The sequence below is a fragment of the Struthio camelus genome, chromosome 3 (genome assembly GCF_040807025.1).
Source record: "Struthio camelus isolate bStrCam1 chromosome 3, bStrCam1.hap1, whole genome shotgun sequence".
NCBI classification, from domain to species: domain Eukaryota; kingdom Metazoa; phylum Chordata; class Aves; order Struthioniformes; family Struthionidae; genus Struthio; species Struthio camelus.
Genome location: NC_090944.1, coordinates 31,324,153 through 31,342,940, shown reverse-complemented (window position 1 = coordinate 31,342,940; position 18,788 = coordinate 31,324,153). Strand labels below are relative to the sequence as shown.

The 18,788-nt window shown below is 37.3% G+C and overlaps 1 protein-coding gene across 6 annotated transcripts in view; it reads right to left on the bottom strand.

The window, feature by feature from the left end:
* Positions 1 to 3,680: 3,680 nt before the first annotated feature.
* The window catches only part of ARHGEF10 (Rho guanine nucleotide exchange factor 10), a 119,589-nt gene continuing 104,481 nt past the window's right edge, over positions 3,681 to 18,788 (bottom strand). For all 6 annotated transcript variants that reach the window (XM_068937325.1, XM_068937321.1, XM_068937326.1 and 3 more), the window contains 3 exons: positions 17,525 to 17,699; positions 9,748 to 9,870; positions 3,681 to 7,718 (listed from right to left, as the gene is read on the bottom strand). In XM_068937325.1, the coding sequence (XP_068793426.1) occupies positions 7,204 to 7,718; positions 9,748 to 9,870; positions 17,525 to 17,699 (813 nt within the window). In that variant the 3' untranslated portion in view covers positions 3,681 to 7,203. The remainder of the gene's footprint in view (positions 7,719 to 9,747; positions 9,871 to 17,524; positions 17,700 to 18,788) is intronic.

The window sequence follows — 18,788 nt, the reverse complement described above, 5'->3', positions numbered from 1 at the left end:
AAAGGAGCCTCTACAATTGCAGACTTTTATCAGCCAGCTTTCAGTGAAGTTGGGGGTATTAGACGAGGTTAAAAGATGAGGACTATACAACATTTGCTTAGATGAACAAATGAAAAAACATGCACAAAATCTCTTAAGTCACTAAAAAGATAATAAAAAAGGATGGATTTGAAAAAGAGAATTAAAGCTAATCCTTGTTTTTTTTCAGTGGTATGAAATTGTCCACTCAACATTTCTTTCCAGTCGTAACCAGCAACGGGTTGTCACACCACCTGTCTCTTCCACATGCACCTGCGACTATGGCTCTTTTGCTTTTGAGCAAACTACCTTGTGATCAGTGCACTTCTCCTAAACTACTGATGTACCAATGAGACTTCATCATGTATAGATATAGTCTCATCATGTATAGATATAGTCTCTAAGCAACTTTCCTCGCCCGACTAGCGAGGGTGTGCGTGGGGACGGGAGCAGCACGTGGATTCCACCTGGTACAGATTCGGGATGCGTCTGAGCGACATTAGCAGTGCTTTTGGGTTCAGCACTGTAAATGCAGCTTAAGTTAACTGATGGTGTCAGTTGCTTCTTATCAGGATTAAGGGCTCCACAGCCTGCTCTTAGCAACACTGTAGAAAAGTTGTTGCATTTACAAATTTTGGCTGAAGTAGGAGCAACCCCCCTCCTTTGTGCATGCAGTCTGTGCTAGCTAACTCTCCAGCAAAGAAATTTTTTTAGAGAACATTAAAAAAAAGCGTTTAGTGTGGACTGACAGGCTTGTTCTATAACACGAAATGCAGGCAAAAAACCAAACAAAGCAACCAAAAAAACCCAGAAAACAACTTTTACAATTTTCTCTGCAAGGTGTGAGTTGTTGTATTTTTATGCTAACATTTAAGGCGACCTCAGTGCTCAGGAACCCATAGAATTTCTCCAGTCAGGAATACTAGAAAATAAAATGAAATTCTGTAACACTGTAGCCAAGCAGTATCTCATTTCTTGGATTTAGAACCCTTTTTGTTACAGGTATTTGGACATGTAAATATACAGATTTCAGTGGAAATTAGGTAAGTGCTTATGAAATGCCCATTAGAGGTTCATCTGAATCTTTTGATGCCAAAATAACCTTTACAATCAGATTTCCAGTGAGTTCTTGGAGTGATTTCACCTCCCCCAGAACTTTTCATCTTATTTCTGGATGTTCTGGCTCATCTTCCAGGTTGAGATACATTAATGATCACGGTGATTATCCCTTGAGTATAATAATATGTATGGCAGGAGAACTTGCAGTTCTGCTGTCAAGGCCTGTTTTGCTGGAGGGGAAAAAAATTCCATTTGTACACCTTTGAAGGTCATGCTGTGAATGACTAACCACCTTTATAGAGCAGTTTATGGAGCTTGGCCAAAGTACTTGAAGTGCTTTAGGTCATATGTCTACACTGTCAAATTTCAAATGGAGCCAGGTAGTAGATCTTCATCTGCCTAGGAAATTTGCAGATATTTTAATCTGAAACTGTTTCAGTGTCATTATTTTGATACATTTTTATCCCCGAAATATCTAGCTAGTCTCCAAAGGGAGGTGAAGAAGAATGCTTCTGAAAGTTTGGTAGCTAGGCATGCCTTTAAGGAAAATGCCATGTTCAGGTAAATACAAGTGAGAGGGAGCAGAAAATTAAACATTTCTGAAAATCTTGAGTTAGATATCTCAAATAACAAATAGACCTAGGAGAGTACAAACTGCACTTGTAAGAGAAGAAAGATACACATTCTATATTCAGCTATAGAAAACCCCTAAACCTGAATTATGATGAGAGTAAACCCTAGAATTTAGAGCTGTGGCATGATGCAATCAGCTTATGAACCACCACAGACTAACACTGAGACTCCTCTTACACATGAAAACACATGAAATCTATGTGGTAGGTGTTAAGTCTAAACTAAATTTTTGCTCCCATTATAATTAGTGGCATAAAATAAATATTTAAGAGCATGGAAAGAATCAACCTCTAAGTGTATCAGTTTCTATCCACTGACCATAAGAGACTCTTATGGTCTTAGATTTTAGACTGCTAGTGTCCAGCCTATCTGAAGTAGATCGTAAGAATATGTCTTAAGTTACGTCAGCATCAAGAAAGCAAACAGGGAAAGCCCATTGTGTAAGGACGAGTGCCACTGCACTGTTTACATCCATGCAGTTAAGCACTCTTTCTTCCTCCCTCCTTCCTCCCCGAAAGATCCAAGACCAGTGGCCTTATCCATGTTGCGTAATGGGAGCAGCCCTGACCCGGCTCTGTCCCAGTGAGCATGCCATGGCCAACACTGTGATCACAGGGCAGAGCTCAAGTTATACTCCTGGTCCTGCCCAGTGTATTAGCATGGACAGTTTCAACAACAGCTCCTCCAGGATGTCTGCAGGGCGAAGGCACGGTTTAAAGGGCTGTTCGTGGGCCTAGAAAACATTAAGAGCTTTAATCTGGATTCTTTCACAGACGGACCATGCGCCTTCAAATCACTCAAACACTTTTCAGCTCAGTTTCTTCTGAGCTACAAAGAATATTAATCTTCCTTAACAGGATTATTTTTGTGTGAAATATTATTGCTATGAGGATATACAAATCAATCTAAAAATATTGTTGCAATATAGATTAACTCTTACAGAGACCTCCGTTAATTGCGTCTTTTAAACTGCAGAATCTTCTCTCCCCCAAACGCACTCCACAAACAGTAGTTTGTCTTTATAGGACTAGAAAATCAAACTGGGCAGGGAAGAGATGAACAACGAACTCTAAGCACCGAACCACGGCTCAGGAGATCGATCTTTCCCAGTATTCTGCCGTGTCTCAGAGGAGCAGTATTCAATTTCTAGGACTCAGCCTCCCATCAATAAATAAGCTGTAATTTCCCATTGGGACAGAATCCACCTTAAGGTGTGTGAATGTATCCTGCACTCAAGAGACTTAATTTTGTTTTGCATCTTGGCTACTGTAGCAATGAAAGTGGCAAGGAAACACAAGAAAACATCAATAATCTTCAGAAAAAAAAGAACAAAAAGTCAATGTTTTTCAAAGCAATAAATAAAATAGATGTGCTATAAAAACAGGAACAAAAAGAAAGGCTTTAATAGCAATTCATTTTACCAAACACTTGTCAATAGCTCTCCTTATTGTTTATTTATAGTAGTGCAGGTACACACAAAAGACTATTGCTGAGTCTAATGAACACAAGTCTCAAGATAGAATTTAAACACAAACATGGGATTCTGTTTATGTCCTTAGGGCAAATTAATTGTAATGAATTTCCAGTTAGCAGTGGAAAATTAATTATTTCCTCTGTTAATGTTCTTTGCCTTACTCATTTTGAACGTTAATGGATCTCATTTTTATATATCATCATGCAGGCTGCTCAAATGTTGGGCTTTATTCCATGTAGACAGCATAGTAGAAATTTTGCTGCTTAGTCACTATTTGGATCCAGTGATACAGTGGCCAAACTGTAAGAGGCTGCACCACTTTCAAAAATTGCATTTGCTGGTGTTTAGATGCTAGAAACTATAAAAATAATAAAAAAATCAGTCTGTGGTCCTAATCACATTTTCTCTTTCATGAATCCATTAAAAAACCCCACTCATTAATGTGTCATAAATTGTAGCCTTCTTGTTAAAATGATGACCCAAGAAATAAATTTTTGAAGTTAATTTTTTAATCACAGTTTTTTATTAACAGTTTTCTCAGTTTATACTTTGGACATAAATACACAAGTTTTATGGCTCATGTTATAAAAGACACTGCTATTTATTAGAAAACATATATGGAATATATTGTAATGCTTACATTTGTTCCCCTTTTCTCCTATTTTTTTTTTCCATAAATTCTATTAATCTAGAAAAGCAGCATCAGAAAGCAAAATCCAACCTACCTAGCAGCATAGTCTACTACAGCTATGAAGACTATTTGCCAGCTGTAAAAGAACTTTTGGTGTCTGTTTTCAGAGTAAGGTAATGTCAGTTAGTGTTAGAAAATAAACACTGCATGTTGTGCTCAATTAGTTACTAGAAATCTAGTTTATGACTGTGTATTTCTGTAACAAGACATACAGCTTTTCTGTTACTTTACAGCTTAGATAGATATATAGACAGTCAGACATAATGCTTATTCTCAAAATAGTATAATGTAAGTAAGAGACCCAGTTCTGTTCTTACTGAAGTCAGTGGCAAAACTCTGATGGACTTCCAAAAGAGCAGAATTGTACTTTGTAGAATTCTACAGTTGTATTAACAAAACTGAAGAAAACTACATTTCAGCTGGAAGATAGGGTGAATTTCACTTACAAGTTTAAAACTGGCATACATTATTGCTAGCAGATCCTGTAATAATTCTATGCATGGATTTCTAGTTGATTACGTGGTGGACTTAGCTTACTATTCCTAGTGATTAAGACCCATGAGAGAGTGGGCATAATTCTTCCGCCCCGAAAGCAAGGAAATGGAATTCCACACCTAAGGAACATACGGAATCAAACCTGTAATCTTTTTACTGCAGTGAAGCAAAAGGATATTACATATGCCTTATAAACAGAAAAATCTCTTTAACATTTTTTCACTATACATACCTTAAACTGTACAGCTTAGTACTTCCACAGAGCGGGCAAAGAGCAATTCCTAGGGCCATAGCTATGGAAGAGTGTAAAAAATGCAACTGTCCTTGATCCCTCAAGGCCAGACAAGATCAGGCACTAGGCCACGAAGAAGAGGAAAGGTTGAGCAAAACTTGCCAGCAGGCTCATTTAGAGGCATTCAACTTTTTTTTGCACCAGGACTCATGCTAACACTAAAGCCATACCAATGATGACAACACCACTGAAGTTGTGAGATACACAGAGAAAGACAGAATAAAAGCACAAAGAAGTAATGAAGACCCTAAGCCTATAATCCAATCCATAACAAAAGTCCATCATGACTCACAGAAATCCACGCTGTCTCTTACGGATCAAGAATCTTCCTATTCAGATCTGGATGCAGGATGTGGCCTGAACTCTACTGAAAAGGAAGCTGGGTAATACGTTATTTCTCAAAGGTCCTTTTTGCTGCCATCTAGCAGACAAGATTCACTGTATAAGTATGCCCTGTGTCCTGCGTACTTTGTGTCCTGTGGCAGGGAAGACACAATGTCATAGTGCTGCTCTATCCAACTTAGTGAGTCAGCCCACCCACTGATTTTTGATTCACCTTGATACTGATTTGCTTTCTAGAGCAGACAGAACGAGCATTTAGAAAGGTGTGAATCTGCTGCAAAATAAAAACAAAAAATCAGTAATATTTAAAATATATATATGTATTTTAAACTCTATCTTATTTTGAACAAAATAATTTGCAGTCTCTAGTACTGTTTACCTTGAAATGTAACATGGGAAACACTGTGCTTATGGTTGATGTTGACTCAAACTAGGCATACTGAAACAAAACATGGTGAAATCAAGGCATTCCTAGTAGAAATCACAGATACAATTTGAGAGCATTCCACTGGAATAAAGTCTCAATGCAATCAGAAGTTACACTTAATTCTAATCAATGCAAACATTTGACATATGCGCTGCATCAGATATATTTCTTTTATATTTTACCGAACTGACCATTGCTATTAGAGTTTTTAATATATCCAAATGAAACTTAACAGTCCTAAACTTTCTGTATCTTTCAGTCTATTGACAAAGGAAAAGGACATCCCCAGTGAATCTACTCAACATGCTATTACAATTAAACACATATTTTGATTGAAAAATGTGTTTCCTCACCATTTTTGGTAATGTTTGAGCTGACGGCTTTGTTTGATATTCCACATGCACAGAGACAGAAAAACACTAGCACAAAAAGCAATTTTAGTAGTAATACCAAATTCAAAATTCCCTTTGGCAATATGTTGGTTCATTAAGAGGATTAGGTTTCCATTTAGAATTCAGCCCTCTACTACCAGAGCAACTCTTTGCCCCACTGAGTGAAGAAATGCAAAAATAAACTCTGCACAGTATTTTGACAATGTCCATTTACGAGACGATACCCTTCTGAATTTCTGGGTGAAAAGAGGTGACCACTGCTCAGGTATGATCATATCCTTGCTGTCTGCAGTTGTTCAGGGACATTACGTGAAAGGTGTTTACTGAGGCTGCGGCACAAATCAAGTGAAATGAGTACCCACACTGATTACGTGCACTCCCTACAGGTACTGCAGTATTAGCACATTTCTGCGTTCGCTGTTAATTTACTGGACCGCCATGCACTTCTTCATGTTACACCTGCTTCGCTATTACAAACTGCCAACGCACACCTGCTTAAAAATGGCATAAAGTCTATGCCTAGCTTTGATAGTGGGTGCAACTTACACTGCCAGAAAGAGAAGGTGTTAGCAGCACTAGAACGCACGACTGCTCTGTGTCTATTTTCTATTTATCCTAAGCCACAATGTCCTAGAACTTTCTCTGTACAATGAAGGTGAGTCACAGACACATTGCACCTACCAAGAAAATTAATGCACTTCTTTATCCTGCAAAGTTCTTCAATAATACTGAGCATTAGAAATAAAACATACATTTTCTATGTCAAAATAAACAACTATCCATCAATTAAGAAAACTGACTTTTGAATGTTTTCTGTTCAGACCAAACTCAGGCTTGTAGAATTGTTACAAACTATTATAGAGACTACCAAATTAATATTAGCTTGTATTAGAATATTTATTGTTTAAAAATATTTGCTAATTTGTTAAAATCTACAGTCCATGCAATATATCCCTTTGGAAAAAGAAATAAACAGCTGATTTACATAAGCAAAAACCAGCAAGTGACATGGCATGTGTTCCTTCCCTTCCCTAAGTGCTATAGAATATAATGATAATATTTATAAATGTGAATATAAATAAGGTAGAGATTCTAAAACCATTAAAAAGGGTCTAACAAATTCTTTGTGTTTTAAGTATCAAAGACAGCATCAACAGCTGAATGTTTTCCAATAACCTAATACTGCAGAATGTTCTAAATACGTGAAAACTCTGTCTTGCAGCCTTTAGTCATGTGATTAAATTCTAGTGACATTGCTCCCATGTGTAAAGTCTATCAGGTTGTGTCCTAAGCCGGCATTTGCTGTAAAAAGATTACATCAGCCTTTTTTTTTTTTTTTTTTTTTTGGTAATAAGAGAAGATATCTTGGACTTAATTTACTTAGATATTTAATAGTGGGATTTGCCAAACCATCACTGAAGACACTAGTTCATCTTGTCGCTGCTGCTTGCTCTTCTTGTTCACTCTTCTGTGTCCTTGACCACCAGAAATAACTAATACTGAACTTGCTTTCATTTTTTTGGATCTCTGCCTTTTACTTTTAGATGAAATATTCTGATCCTTCAAAAGCTCGTAAATGTTACTGTCCTCCGGTCTATGTTCTAGGGAACTCGATCCGTGAGACAATGTCAGGGATCCAGAAGATGAAGACAAGTCACTTTTTTGTGTAATGGATCCTGCTGAACCTCCCAGCCAAATCGCAGTATCGTGGGTATTACTAAGGGAAGAACCTGGTCTCTCATTGTGCAGAACGTTCTTTTGCTCATCTTCTTTGGATTCTGAGCTGGGAGGCAGACTGTTCCTGGATTTGTTTTTGTTTTTCTTGTTTATAGATGCAGCCATTACAAGAAACTTGACTGGACCATTGTGCGCATGATATGACACCATTCCTCTTCCTGGAGAGGAAAAAAAAAAGACAATCAAAGAACATCAAGTATGTATTTTGGTTTTTTTTTAACCACAGAGCTCCACCGCAATTATTTCAGAAAAGCGTAACTCCTAAAACCCATGCACCATTCTGTTTTTAGCCCTGTAGGTACACAATTTACAGAAAAAAAAGTACCAAACAAATCTTACGTGCCATAAAGGTATTTTAGGACTGTATTAAAAATCAGCTAAAACAGAACCTTCTGAGTTCAAGCTGACTTACTTTTGTGCTCTGTTTTCACAACAGCATGAGCACAGAAACTCTCCGCTATCTTCTTTTGGTTGGCATTGTCGCAAGCATAATATTGCAAGTGTTCTCCAATAATCCACAAACAAAATATCTAGTTTTCAATTACATCTGTTGTACCTTTCCAGAATAGCGTAAGAACATCTGTTTCATTGTAATAGACTTTTCTACACTGTAAAGCAGGAAATAAAACTCATCGTATAAATGGTTGTCTAGTTATCACGGTAGATTCATAAGGCAATGAGTGAGTAATTTCAATTTAAATTTGTAAAGAATGTAAACAGTGGGATGTTAGAGGTATAAGGAAGTTTTACACTGCGCAAGTTGTAAGACTGTATGAGAAATACATTGCTTAGGACCAAATTCAGAAGCTATGACATTATGAGTATATGTGGCTTTTACAGCAAAAAGAAGAAAAAAAATGCAGCAGCCTTCCAAATAAGCTACAATATGAAAAAGAGTTAGCCTACTGAAAAAAAAAAAAAAAACGAGCCCTATAAATCACCCCATTCATTCCAAACTTCCTAATACATTGTAGGTTATGATAAAAAATTATTCTGCCTTAACAGAAAGTGCATTGATATAAAGAAGAATTGTCAATATGAGAAGCACTATTAGAAAGTCACAGTTTTTCAGCTCAAATTCCAAATACATGGAGGATTATGTATATAGATCTCCAAATACAATGTTGCTAGATCTGTGAAATTTGACAGATCTTGACCCCCCCAAAAAAGTTAAGAATATACAGGGGAGTTAAACCACAATAATCAAAACAGAAAATGGAATAACAGAATGAGAGAAGTTTTGATTCTGCAGCAATGTATTTTCTTATATTGCACCTATTTTTACAGATTTTTTTTACAGATTTTTACACAGGTTCCATAGATTCCATGTTTTGTTCAGAAACATTTATCCATTATCATACTGGACTATTGCTGCATATTTTGCTGAGCACAGCAGATTTAGTTTTCATTTTGGCAAAGTTACCTAAGTTTTCTGTTTGTTTGTTTTTGTTTTCATTTTTGCTGAAGGAAATTACACACCGCTTGCCTTAGAGAATCTGTCAGCTTCCCTCCTCAGCTTCTGAGCTCTGGCAGAATTCTAAAACCAAAATGTAGCTTGGCAAAGGTCCCATTAAACACACTTTTAAAAACTTGCTTCTGCTGTAGTTAAAACACTTGCAAAATGATCCAGCAGCGTTCATATGTTTCCACTTGAAATGCTATAATGTGAAAATAACTCATAAAATCATTTCTACAAAATGCAAAAATAATGATCATTGTCAAAAAAACTGAAATATACACTGTCATACATTTCAAGTCCACTGTTTTGGGGAGAAAAGGAACAACAACGATTTAGTGAATAAGCAGTCAGAGAATATACTGAATTTTCAGTACCTGTCTCCTGCCTAATGCATATATTTTCCCCAAAACCGGAAGAAAGATTTTTCGGACTTTCTTCTCATCCCCACACATTAGACTCTACTCTTGACAGGACTGATGTCTATCCTATTTTTGCTCCCTAAAGAATAACCATTGCTCTGCATCAAATACCAGAGACAAAACTAGACAAGCGTCTGGACATACTGTAAAGCTAAGGAAGAACAACAAATACGATTTCATCACAAATCTGTAACATATATCTAAATAATACATATAAATTTGCTGATTCACTTAAGCTACTGACAGAAGACAAATGAAGTCTTCAGGATAAAACTGTTCTACACAATCCATTTGAGAAATTTCACTCACCAGTTACTTTGGGAATCCCCTGCAAGCGAGGCACTGGCAATGCTACTATTATACCCAGATTTGTTCCAACCAGTAACAAACCATGGCATACCAGGAGGCTGGTCACAGAAACACGCTGCTGCCCTGTGAAGTTTAGGAAGCGCTGCATTACTTACGAGTGACTATTTTTGCTTAGAACAAAGTAACCTCCAGTAAACACAATTAGCTGCCTATAGTTATACTGTCACAATCTGATTCAGTAAACCGCTTAGCAGAAGTGCAAATACGTTGCTGGATTGTGGTATTAAACTTTACCTGCGTGACAATTTAAATACTACCAAACTTCCGAAATATTTTGTTGTGAGATCTCTAAACCACAGGATCTAGACACAGATTATTTTCACAAATACACTTTTACAAATAGATCATGTTCTTATATTCTCAGAAATAAAACTGCAAGACATCGCATTTCACAATATTCAATAGCATATTATAGTAACACACTGTATTCAAGACTCAAACCTGTTTACGATTACTTTTTTCTCTTAGTTTTCATTTTGTGAGACTGTCCCCAAAGTGCCGTATCCAGGTTTGGGCTCCCCCACACAAGACAGACATTGGCATACTGGAACAAGTCCAGTGGAGAGCTACCAAGATGACTGGGGGATGGAGCACATGGTGTGCAAAGAGAGGCTAGAACTGCTGTCTACATCCTTCTGTTGAGAGGGCATACACAAGACAGGCAGACTCTACTCAAAGGTGCACAGTGACAAGATAAGAGGCAATGAAACAAAGTTGGAACACAAGAAAATCCAATCAAATGTAAGGAAAAGCTTTTTCAGCATGAGGGTGGTCAACCACTGGAACAGGTTGCTTATGGAGGCTGTGAAATCTTCATCCTTGAAGACATACAAAATCTGGCTGCAAAAATCCCTGAGCAACCTGATCTAATTGGGTGCTTCAAGTAGAAGGACACATGAGATGACCTCCGGAAGTCCTTCTCAAATGAAATTATTCTGTGACTCTACAAGTTACTATTTATGGGACTGCTGTTTTCCTTATGGAAAACAAAGTCATCTTCGCTTACAATAGAAGACTAAAGATGATTGATTCCACTTAGCTGGGTTTTCAAAACGTCCTTGACAAGTTTGGGAAATGGAAATGGAAACTACTACCTGCCCAAACTTCTACCGTGACCCAAGTTTATGTGGATAGGCAGTTGAACTCCACTGAAGTCCTCCAGGCTCAAAAGCTACATGTTCTTGGAATTATGATTACCTTCACATGCTATGATAGCACTGATTCCCATCTTTATTATAACAATCAAGTTGTTAATCACTTCATCAGCACGTAGAGAATTTGCTTTCCACATACTATACAGCCTGGATGAACCCACGTGTTCCACACTTTGGAATACTAGCTTAATTACAACATATCACAAGCGAGCGCATTTTCCATCTCTCTCCTTGAAGCTGAGCCAATTTCCAGCCAAAAACACATGAATCACAGACCCAGTGGAAAAGCAGAGAAGGAGCAGCCAGATTGTAGCCCAAAGGTTAAAGCGCTCAACTGGAAAGCAGTAGGCAGACCAGAGTTCAAGACCTCACAGAACTTTACAAATAAACAAAATACTTATCTTGCAATGGTCTAGTGTAAAAAGCATACATAGGCTCCAGAGCTGGATCTGAAATATCAGTTCTGTCTGTTCTCAGTGTACCCTAAAGTCAAGATGATTAGGTCACTCCTCCTGCAGATGCAGTAAGTATGAATACATTGAACAGGATCCATCTACTCCTGCAGGTCATCAGCAACACCTACATTTTCTCAATTAACTGCATTAAGTATCTGGTAAGACTACATTATCCTCCTACAGATGGTCTTCATCTCTGAATAGATTACAAGTCTTTTAAAGCTTGATTTTTCTACATGAGGAATTAATGAGATGAATTTAGTTTTCAAAACAAAGTACACAAAAGTGCTCCTGCCACACTAGCTAGATGGACAGCCCTTTGGCGGGGACTGAAAACTGTACGTCCTGATATAGTCAGAGGATAGAGAGCATTAAGATGACCAAAGACAAACGAAAAAAAAAAAAAATGCATCAGAACCCAGAGTGAGGATACAGATGCCAGCCCTAATCTACATTTGAGAGTCAAAAAGCCACTAAAATTCCCACAATAAAAATTGCTTGTGCTGTTTCTAAAACAATACATATAATGCATAGTATTAGTTTCCTTGGCTGTCTGCTATATGGACTTTCCAAGTATCTTTATAATAGTTCAAATGCAGATGTCCAAAGACCTCTCTGTATCGTGGAGTTTTCAAAAATCAAGATCTGAATTTTGTGATTTAGAGCATGTCAAGTTATCACGATGTAGTGAGGGATCTCCCACAACGTGGGCCACAGCGCATGCAAGGTAACTGCAGCTTAGCTTAGTTCCGCTCCCTTTCACTTCAAGCTTGTTTTGCAATGTGCAAGCAGAAATACTTAAGTATAATTTTAAAATTTTTCAAATTGTCAAAACCTCCAATTTTACATTTGCCTAGCTAATCACTTTCAGGAGCAAGAGGCTCACAATTTTAAATAATAGATCTTTAATGCTTTTTGGGGTGTTTAAAATGTAAGATAATATGCATGCTTTCATACACCAACCCTGAAGCAAACTCTAACTGGAAATTTGCATTATTGTTTCAAATTATCAGCCAGCAACTTAGAATCTTAAACACAGATGACAAGCTATGCATGAACCATCTATAGTGAGGTCAAAAGGAAAACTGTTTGTTTTCAAATCTTGGAAAAGCAGGAAACATCTGCATCTGAAAATACACTTTGAAATAGCATATAATAAAACAAAAATGATAAATAGATAAAAGTACTTATTAAAAATATCAATTTGTTATCTGCTAACCATGGTTTGAAATCTTACTTCTCTGTGTTATTTTTTTACTTTTTATTTTGATTTTCCACTTCAGAGAAAAAATGAAAACCAAAATCTCCCGAATGTGTTGTGCAGTAAGCACTGGAAAAAAATATCAGTGGTTATGAGTAAGGGAAAGTGATAAATATAAATGCCCAAAACAATCAAGTAATCTTACCTTTAAATGAAAACTTTCAAACATGCTGCATCAATGCAATGACGAAATTGTTAAACTTGTAAAATAATCTAACCAAGAACTTGATTCTGCCAAGAACTGAAGCCAATGTTTAAGTTTATACATGGAGAAATAGTTTTATTGACTATGTTTCTGCTCTGTGTTCACCTCTCTCAGGCCCCAATTTCTGACACAGGCCCAACAACAGGATCTGTGTCAATCCTTCTGTGTTCCCACACAGGTCTTTTGAATTCAGCCCTTCGTAGGTGTAAGGGCATACTGGCACATATTCTCTTACATGATTTTGCTGTCGTAGTTATATAAAAAAATTGTCTGAAAGAACCCACCGTACAAATCTATTGAGGTGACCTAAACTTTTCCCCATCTTTTTATCATCTCACAGCAGTAAAATCACAATGCAACTGTGTTTTATGGGGTGGCAGCTGGTGGGCTGGGGACAAAAGAAAGCTGCAGTGCTCAAAGGATAGTTTGTTTTCTGCAGAGAGGAAATGATATATTTCTTTGCTTTTCTCATCTGCTTCCAGGAAACACACATGTACCATTAGAGGATATATGAGTATAAACAGAATACAGCAACATAAACGGAAATCACCTCTTTGTTGATTTCCTGTCATCATCCATAGGAGCAAAGGGATTACACATATCATGGTCATAATCTCCTTAAAAGGATAAATTCTGTTGTAGTTGAAAGGAAAAATGTTTAAGGATATTTTCTGAATAATGAAATATTGAGCGTGACTATGACAAAACAAGATTGTTAATAACAAGTGGACTGTGTATCCGTGTTCAGTATGATTTTTCACTAACCAGGCCCTGCGAGCTGTGAAAAGGCTGCTGCAAAGTTGCCTTTGCTGAGATGTGAACTACAGATCATGAATGCTGAGTGCAAACTTGCTAGGTAAAATAGCACGATGCATTAGTCAGGTGTTCATATTGCACTGGCGTTAGTGAGGTGTCTTCAAACGTTAACAGACTGTTTCTGCTGCTCAATATGACCCCTGTTCAGAAAGCAGAGAACTGCGCTTAAGCCACTAAAAAGCAATTTAGCTCTACTGCGTTTAGTGAAAATAAACCTTTGACAGTGAAATAAAGAGTTACCAGGACCTATAATGATGATGATGATGTCCTTCATCTCAATCATTCTCTTCCTTTATCATATTGTATCTGTGCTTTCTGGTGTTTTACTATATAATATAAACTTGTTACACAGTACTGGGAAGCATTTTGTGGCGTGTAGTTTTGATGATATATGTGGAGTGGTTTTGTGGACCACTCTGGATATTTAATCAGTCTATCCCGTAGTTGCCTCAGTGACCAAGGTTTACCTCCCAGTCCCAAGTTCTGCATACAAACTTCCCATAATTCCAGAAAGTGAGGGCCCTCCTAGCTCCTTTCTTCATCTACAGAGTTATGTTCAGTAGACAAAAGGATCTGATAGACACATTTATATCTCCCTGATTCTGAGAGAGCCAACACTGCCATCAGTTTCGTCGCAGACCAGGGCAGTTTGGAGTATCAGTTACATTACTTATCGTACATGGACTACATATTGACTGAGCACAACCATGCTCCACTAGGCTTTGCAGAGACACAGCTGATAGAGGGTTTTCTGGGCTACTGTACTCATTTAGTACCAGCTCAGATCTCTCAACAGTTTAATCATAGTCCTCTTTTATGTCATTTAGCTGGCACATGCAATGTAAACATAATCAAAATCTGATCTACAACTGGGTGTCATTCTCCCAGTCAAGCTGTCCTGTCCTTAGCCAGAACTTTGTAAACACAAGATGTATAAATGAATTCTCCGTAAATGAATCACGATAAAGTACTCGATTTAGAAAAAAGTAATTGTTGGTTCATGATTTGGGGCTCTGTCTGCTTTTTTACATTACTAAACTCTGCTGAATTGTAACGGCAATCAGTTTCTGTGTCCTTTCCCTTACACTTCATTCTTCTGTGACTGTCCTACCTGGTGTGCTGCAGGGCTATCTTTCCTAAAGCAAAGCAAGGACATCCTTTATGATATTTAAAGCTGTCTTCTCCTAACAATAAAATTCTGAAAATTTAATGCTATGTACTATATGAGAACTGGTTATTAATATTATGAGAATTGACAACTAATATTATAAGAACTGGTTACTCTAGCTATACTTCTTTGTAACTCACAGTGACCATTCCTGACACGGTGACAGTAAATTTTTCTTTTAGTCTCATTGTATAATAATAAAATAATTATAATGTCACTGACTTCATGGGTTATGTTTTTCTTATTTATGTTGCTTTAAATGAATACGCAATAACATCTCCAGGTAGCCAGTCGAACCAATATTACACATTGTTGCTGCTACCAAAATTTGGCAGAAGGATGCCAGTTTCTTGGAATTTTTATCATGATCTTGCACTACCTTCTTTCATCTCGTTAATGTCTCTTCTTAAGACCCTTAGCAATATTTTTACACCAATTTCTTCTCTTCTCAGTTCAATACATCATGCTTTTTTATTTATCTTCTCTTTTTGGATATTAAGGAACACCTGTTGGGTTTCAGAAAACTAATAAAGCTGTTTCTTTTAAACAAAAAGATCTCCTGTAGCACATGCAGCACTTCTAAATCACTGAGTCCCAAAAAATCTTCACATTTTTAAAATATGAAGCCACTTATTTATTTATTTATTCATTTATCTTTTTAAATCACAGTGTATACTATACAGAGTTTGGCTTATTGCTGCTATGGCTATTTTTAGTTCCAAAAGGCTCTTACTACTTTTTGGTTTTTTTAATGTAAGCCTCCTACTCCTCTGTCTTTTAGCCTTTATTGTTGTTGCAGCATTTTTAGGATCATAGAAACAGACCCAAAAGCTGCTGCTAAATAACTGAAATTCATTTCATTTTTTGAATGGATTCTTCCTCTAGAACATTTGCTGTAATACTGTTCTGCTCCTGAAATAAACTTCCATTCACTGAAGTACTTTTTGTAGAGAGAGAGAGAGAAAAAAAGTAAAGACAAGAAACTTAAATTGATAAGAATGACACCACAGAGATATAATTAGCTAAAACTCTTCTACAAAAAAAAGATCATCTATTACATCAGCAGTTTTATTACCATGGCAATGCACACAGAAGCTAAGCAATTTTGAAGATTTTTATACTCAGAAGACGATATATAAGGGAAGCCCTACCTTCTTTCTATAAACAGCAGAAAATATTAAAAGTTAATCTTCTTTTTATACCAATCTCCATTTCTTTGCATAACTGGGATGAATTCAATAAAATGACCTATTTAAAGGCAGGACATTTGCTGCTGTTCAGTGGTGGAACTACATTCAAACAGCAAGTGTAAAAAAAACACCCTATATAGAACACTGTAAAAATGGACACAATTTAAAATAGAGCTTTACTGCAAAGCTAACGTGGTCTGAGAGAAAGCATGATAAGAAAAGAGAGACTGAGGAAGTGATACATCTTTTGATATAAAATTTATACCTTACTCTTGTAAGAAAATAAACATAATCGCAGTGCTGGAAGAATTACGCCTCTGCTGAAAGTAAAATAATATAGCTGGTGCACACAATAATACCTGCAGTGGCTGGGTCTATTGCACTCAAAGGGCACTTACTTTGTAGGTCACATGAATCTCACATCAGTTAGCTCATTTATGTGTCTACAACCAACACTGGAACTCTATAAAAAGGGAGATAAAGAAAGCACAGTTGTCCCCTCATGGACAACTCACACCCAGCAGTGCTGGTACCTCTTTCCTGTCTGCCTCTTTTCTTAGCATTGCTAAGCACAGGGCACTTGCTGGCTCTGAGGGCCAGGCAAAGCCAGCTCAGTGCACCATAGGCCAAAGACATCCCAAAGCCTCTGCTCTCCAGTGCTATATAGGGCTAAGATCCATACTAGCCCACAGCAGTCTGTCAATAACACCGGTGCTAGGCACTGGAGAAAAAGTAATAGAAATGGGTTTATTTCACTTAAGCAGTTAACCTAATTAATTGCATAAAGAGTCCTAGCTACTCACTAGCAAAACTGATACAGGTCACAGCAACTGTCTAAAACACTGATGGTTTTGGGATGGCAGAACAGCTTCTGTCCTAAAACACATAAAGATCTGTTGAACTTTATCCTAACAACTGCAGGTTTCATCTTTACTTACAAGACTAACCTTTTAATTAAAAAAATTAAAGCTCCAATCACCAAAACACTGAATACACTCCTAAATGGAAGCATGTGAACAGTTCAACTGACTTCCCTGGGACTACTGAAGTACTTAAAGTTAAGCGAGCACTTCGTTGGTCTGGATCCTAGGCAACTGAACTCCCTCAGGTGCTTTGATACCAAGTTCCAGAAGCAAACACTGAGCTTTGCAAAGCAAACATTTTCAAGATAGACTGCACTGCCCTATTCTTTTAGGGTTGCAAAAAAGAACAGACAAAACTGGAGAATCCACTTGCTCATCTAGATATAATCACATTTATAACCTCTAACGAGGAGAGCTGCTCACTGCACACATTGTTCATTTGAGCAGGCGAGACTACAGTTTACCAAAACAAAGTGTTGCAAGATAGTTATCAGTCTTAAAGTCCAAAATAAATGCTCTGGCTCTGGCCTACATCTGCAACACTCTGGAGAATAGTAGTGATAGAGACAAAACAAAAATGTTAGCATACGACGTGATTCAGGTACCTGGCAACATATTGTGAACAGGCGTGGCAATGTTAATGTCCTGGAGGTGTTTCAGGGTCTCAGTGTGGAACAGGCGAAGTGTAGATCCAGACGTGAAGGCGATCCAGATGCCTACGCCAGCAACAGCCATGTGAGAGATTACCATCCCTTCTTCCTGATGAGCTTCAAAATGGGTCTGTAAGAAAAACAAGAAATCCCTGAGAAGATGCAACTGAACTGCATCATTTAGCCTTGTTCATCAGCTCTTCAGTGTTGGCACTTTTATCTTTGTTCTCCTTGTTGAATACCAGCAAGCTTTCTTCAGTTAGTTCATGATATGTCTTGACTGCTGTTTATGATGTGTTATTTTTCTTGTTGCTTTTTTGTTTTTTGGAAAATGAATCATCATTACTATAAAAGGATCCTCAGCTTTTGAATAAAGGTTCCAACTTACGATAGACTAACTTCACAGTCACTTACATAATGTATTTATAAGACATATTGCGTGGTGGAAACCAGCAACTCTGTATTGGCAGAGACTTAAAGAAATTTTCTATTTCTTTATTGATACTCCCCTGGGAAAACTAATGCATACAAGAAGCCCCGGAGTGGACAGATTTTTCTGATGTGTTGCTTTTATCTGCAGCACAACTGCTGTTCCAAATAATGCCAAATACTTCTGTTCTGTGCATTAGGGGGTCATTTCAGAACAATAATAATTAAATTAAGGAATAAATCATCTTTAGAAAGTAGAATGTTTCTGAATATATATGCAGCATTACTTGCTCAGCCACATACATAATCACGTGAGCCTTAATATTGTGGCTTGCTTTTTGACTCAGACATTTCTGAATTTCCTAAGTATTAGCTATTTCATTATTCATTTTTATTATTTCATATTTCAAAATATTTATGATAGTTGTTAGAAATGCCAGAATCCACCTTCTGAAGATATGGAGCAATGCAAGACTTTCAGGATAGACCTTTTTCCTTGGTCAAGCACCTTCACAGTTACAACTTCTGCATGGCTCCCAGGAAGGCTGAAACCTGTAGCCCGTATCAAAGTGCAAGAGAAAGCTGTACTAAAGTTCTTTAATCATTAATATGAACTAGGGAAGGTTCCCCCCACCCCCTCGTTTTTGTCTTGTAAGTAAACTGCCTCTGAAGTGAAACACAGCCTTTTAATGTTGTGCCAGCTATTATCGTATATAGACAGCTATTCCGATAAACATAAAAATTCCTTGGCTAAACAAATGTCAAACTGTTCCTTGGATACCTACCTTCC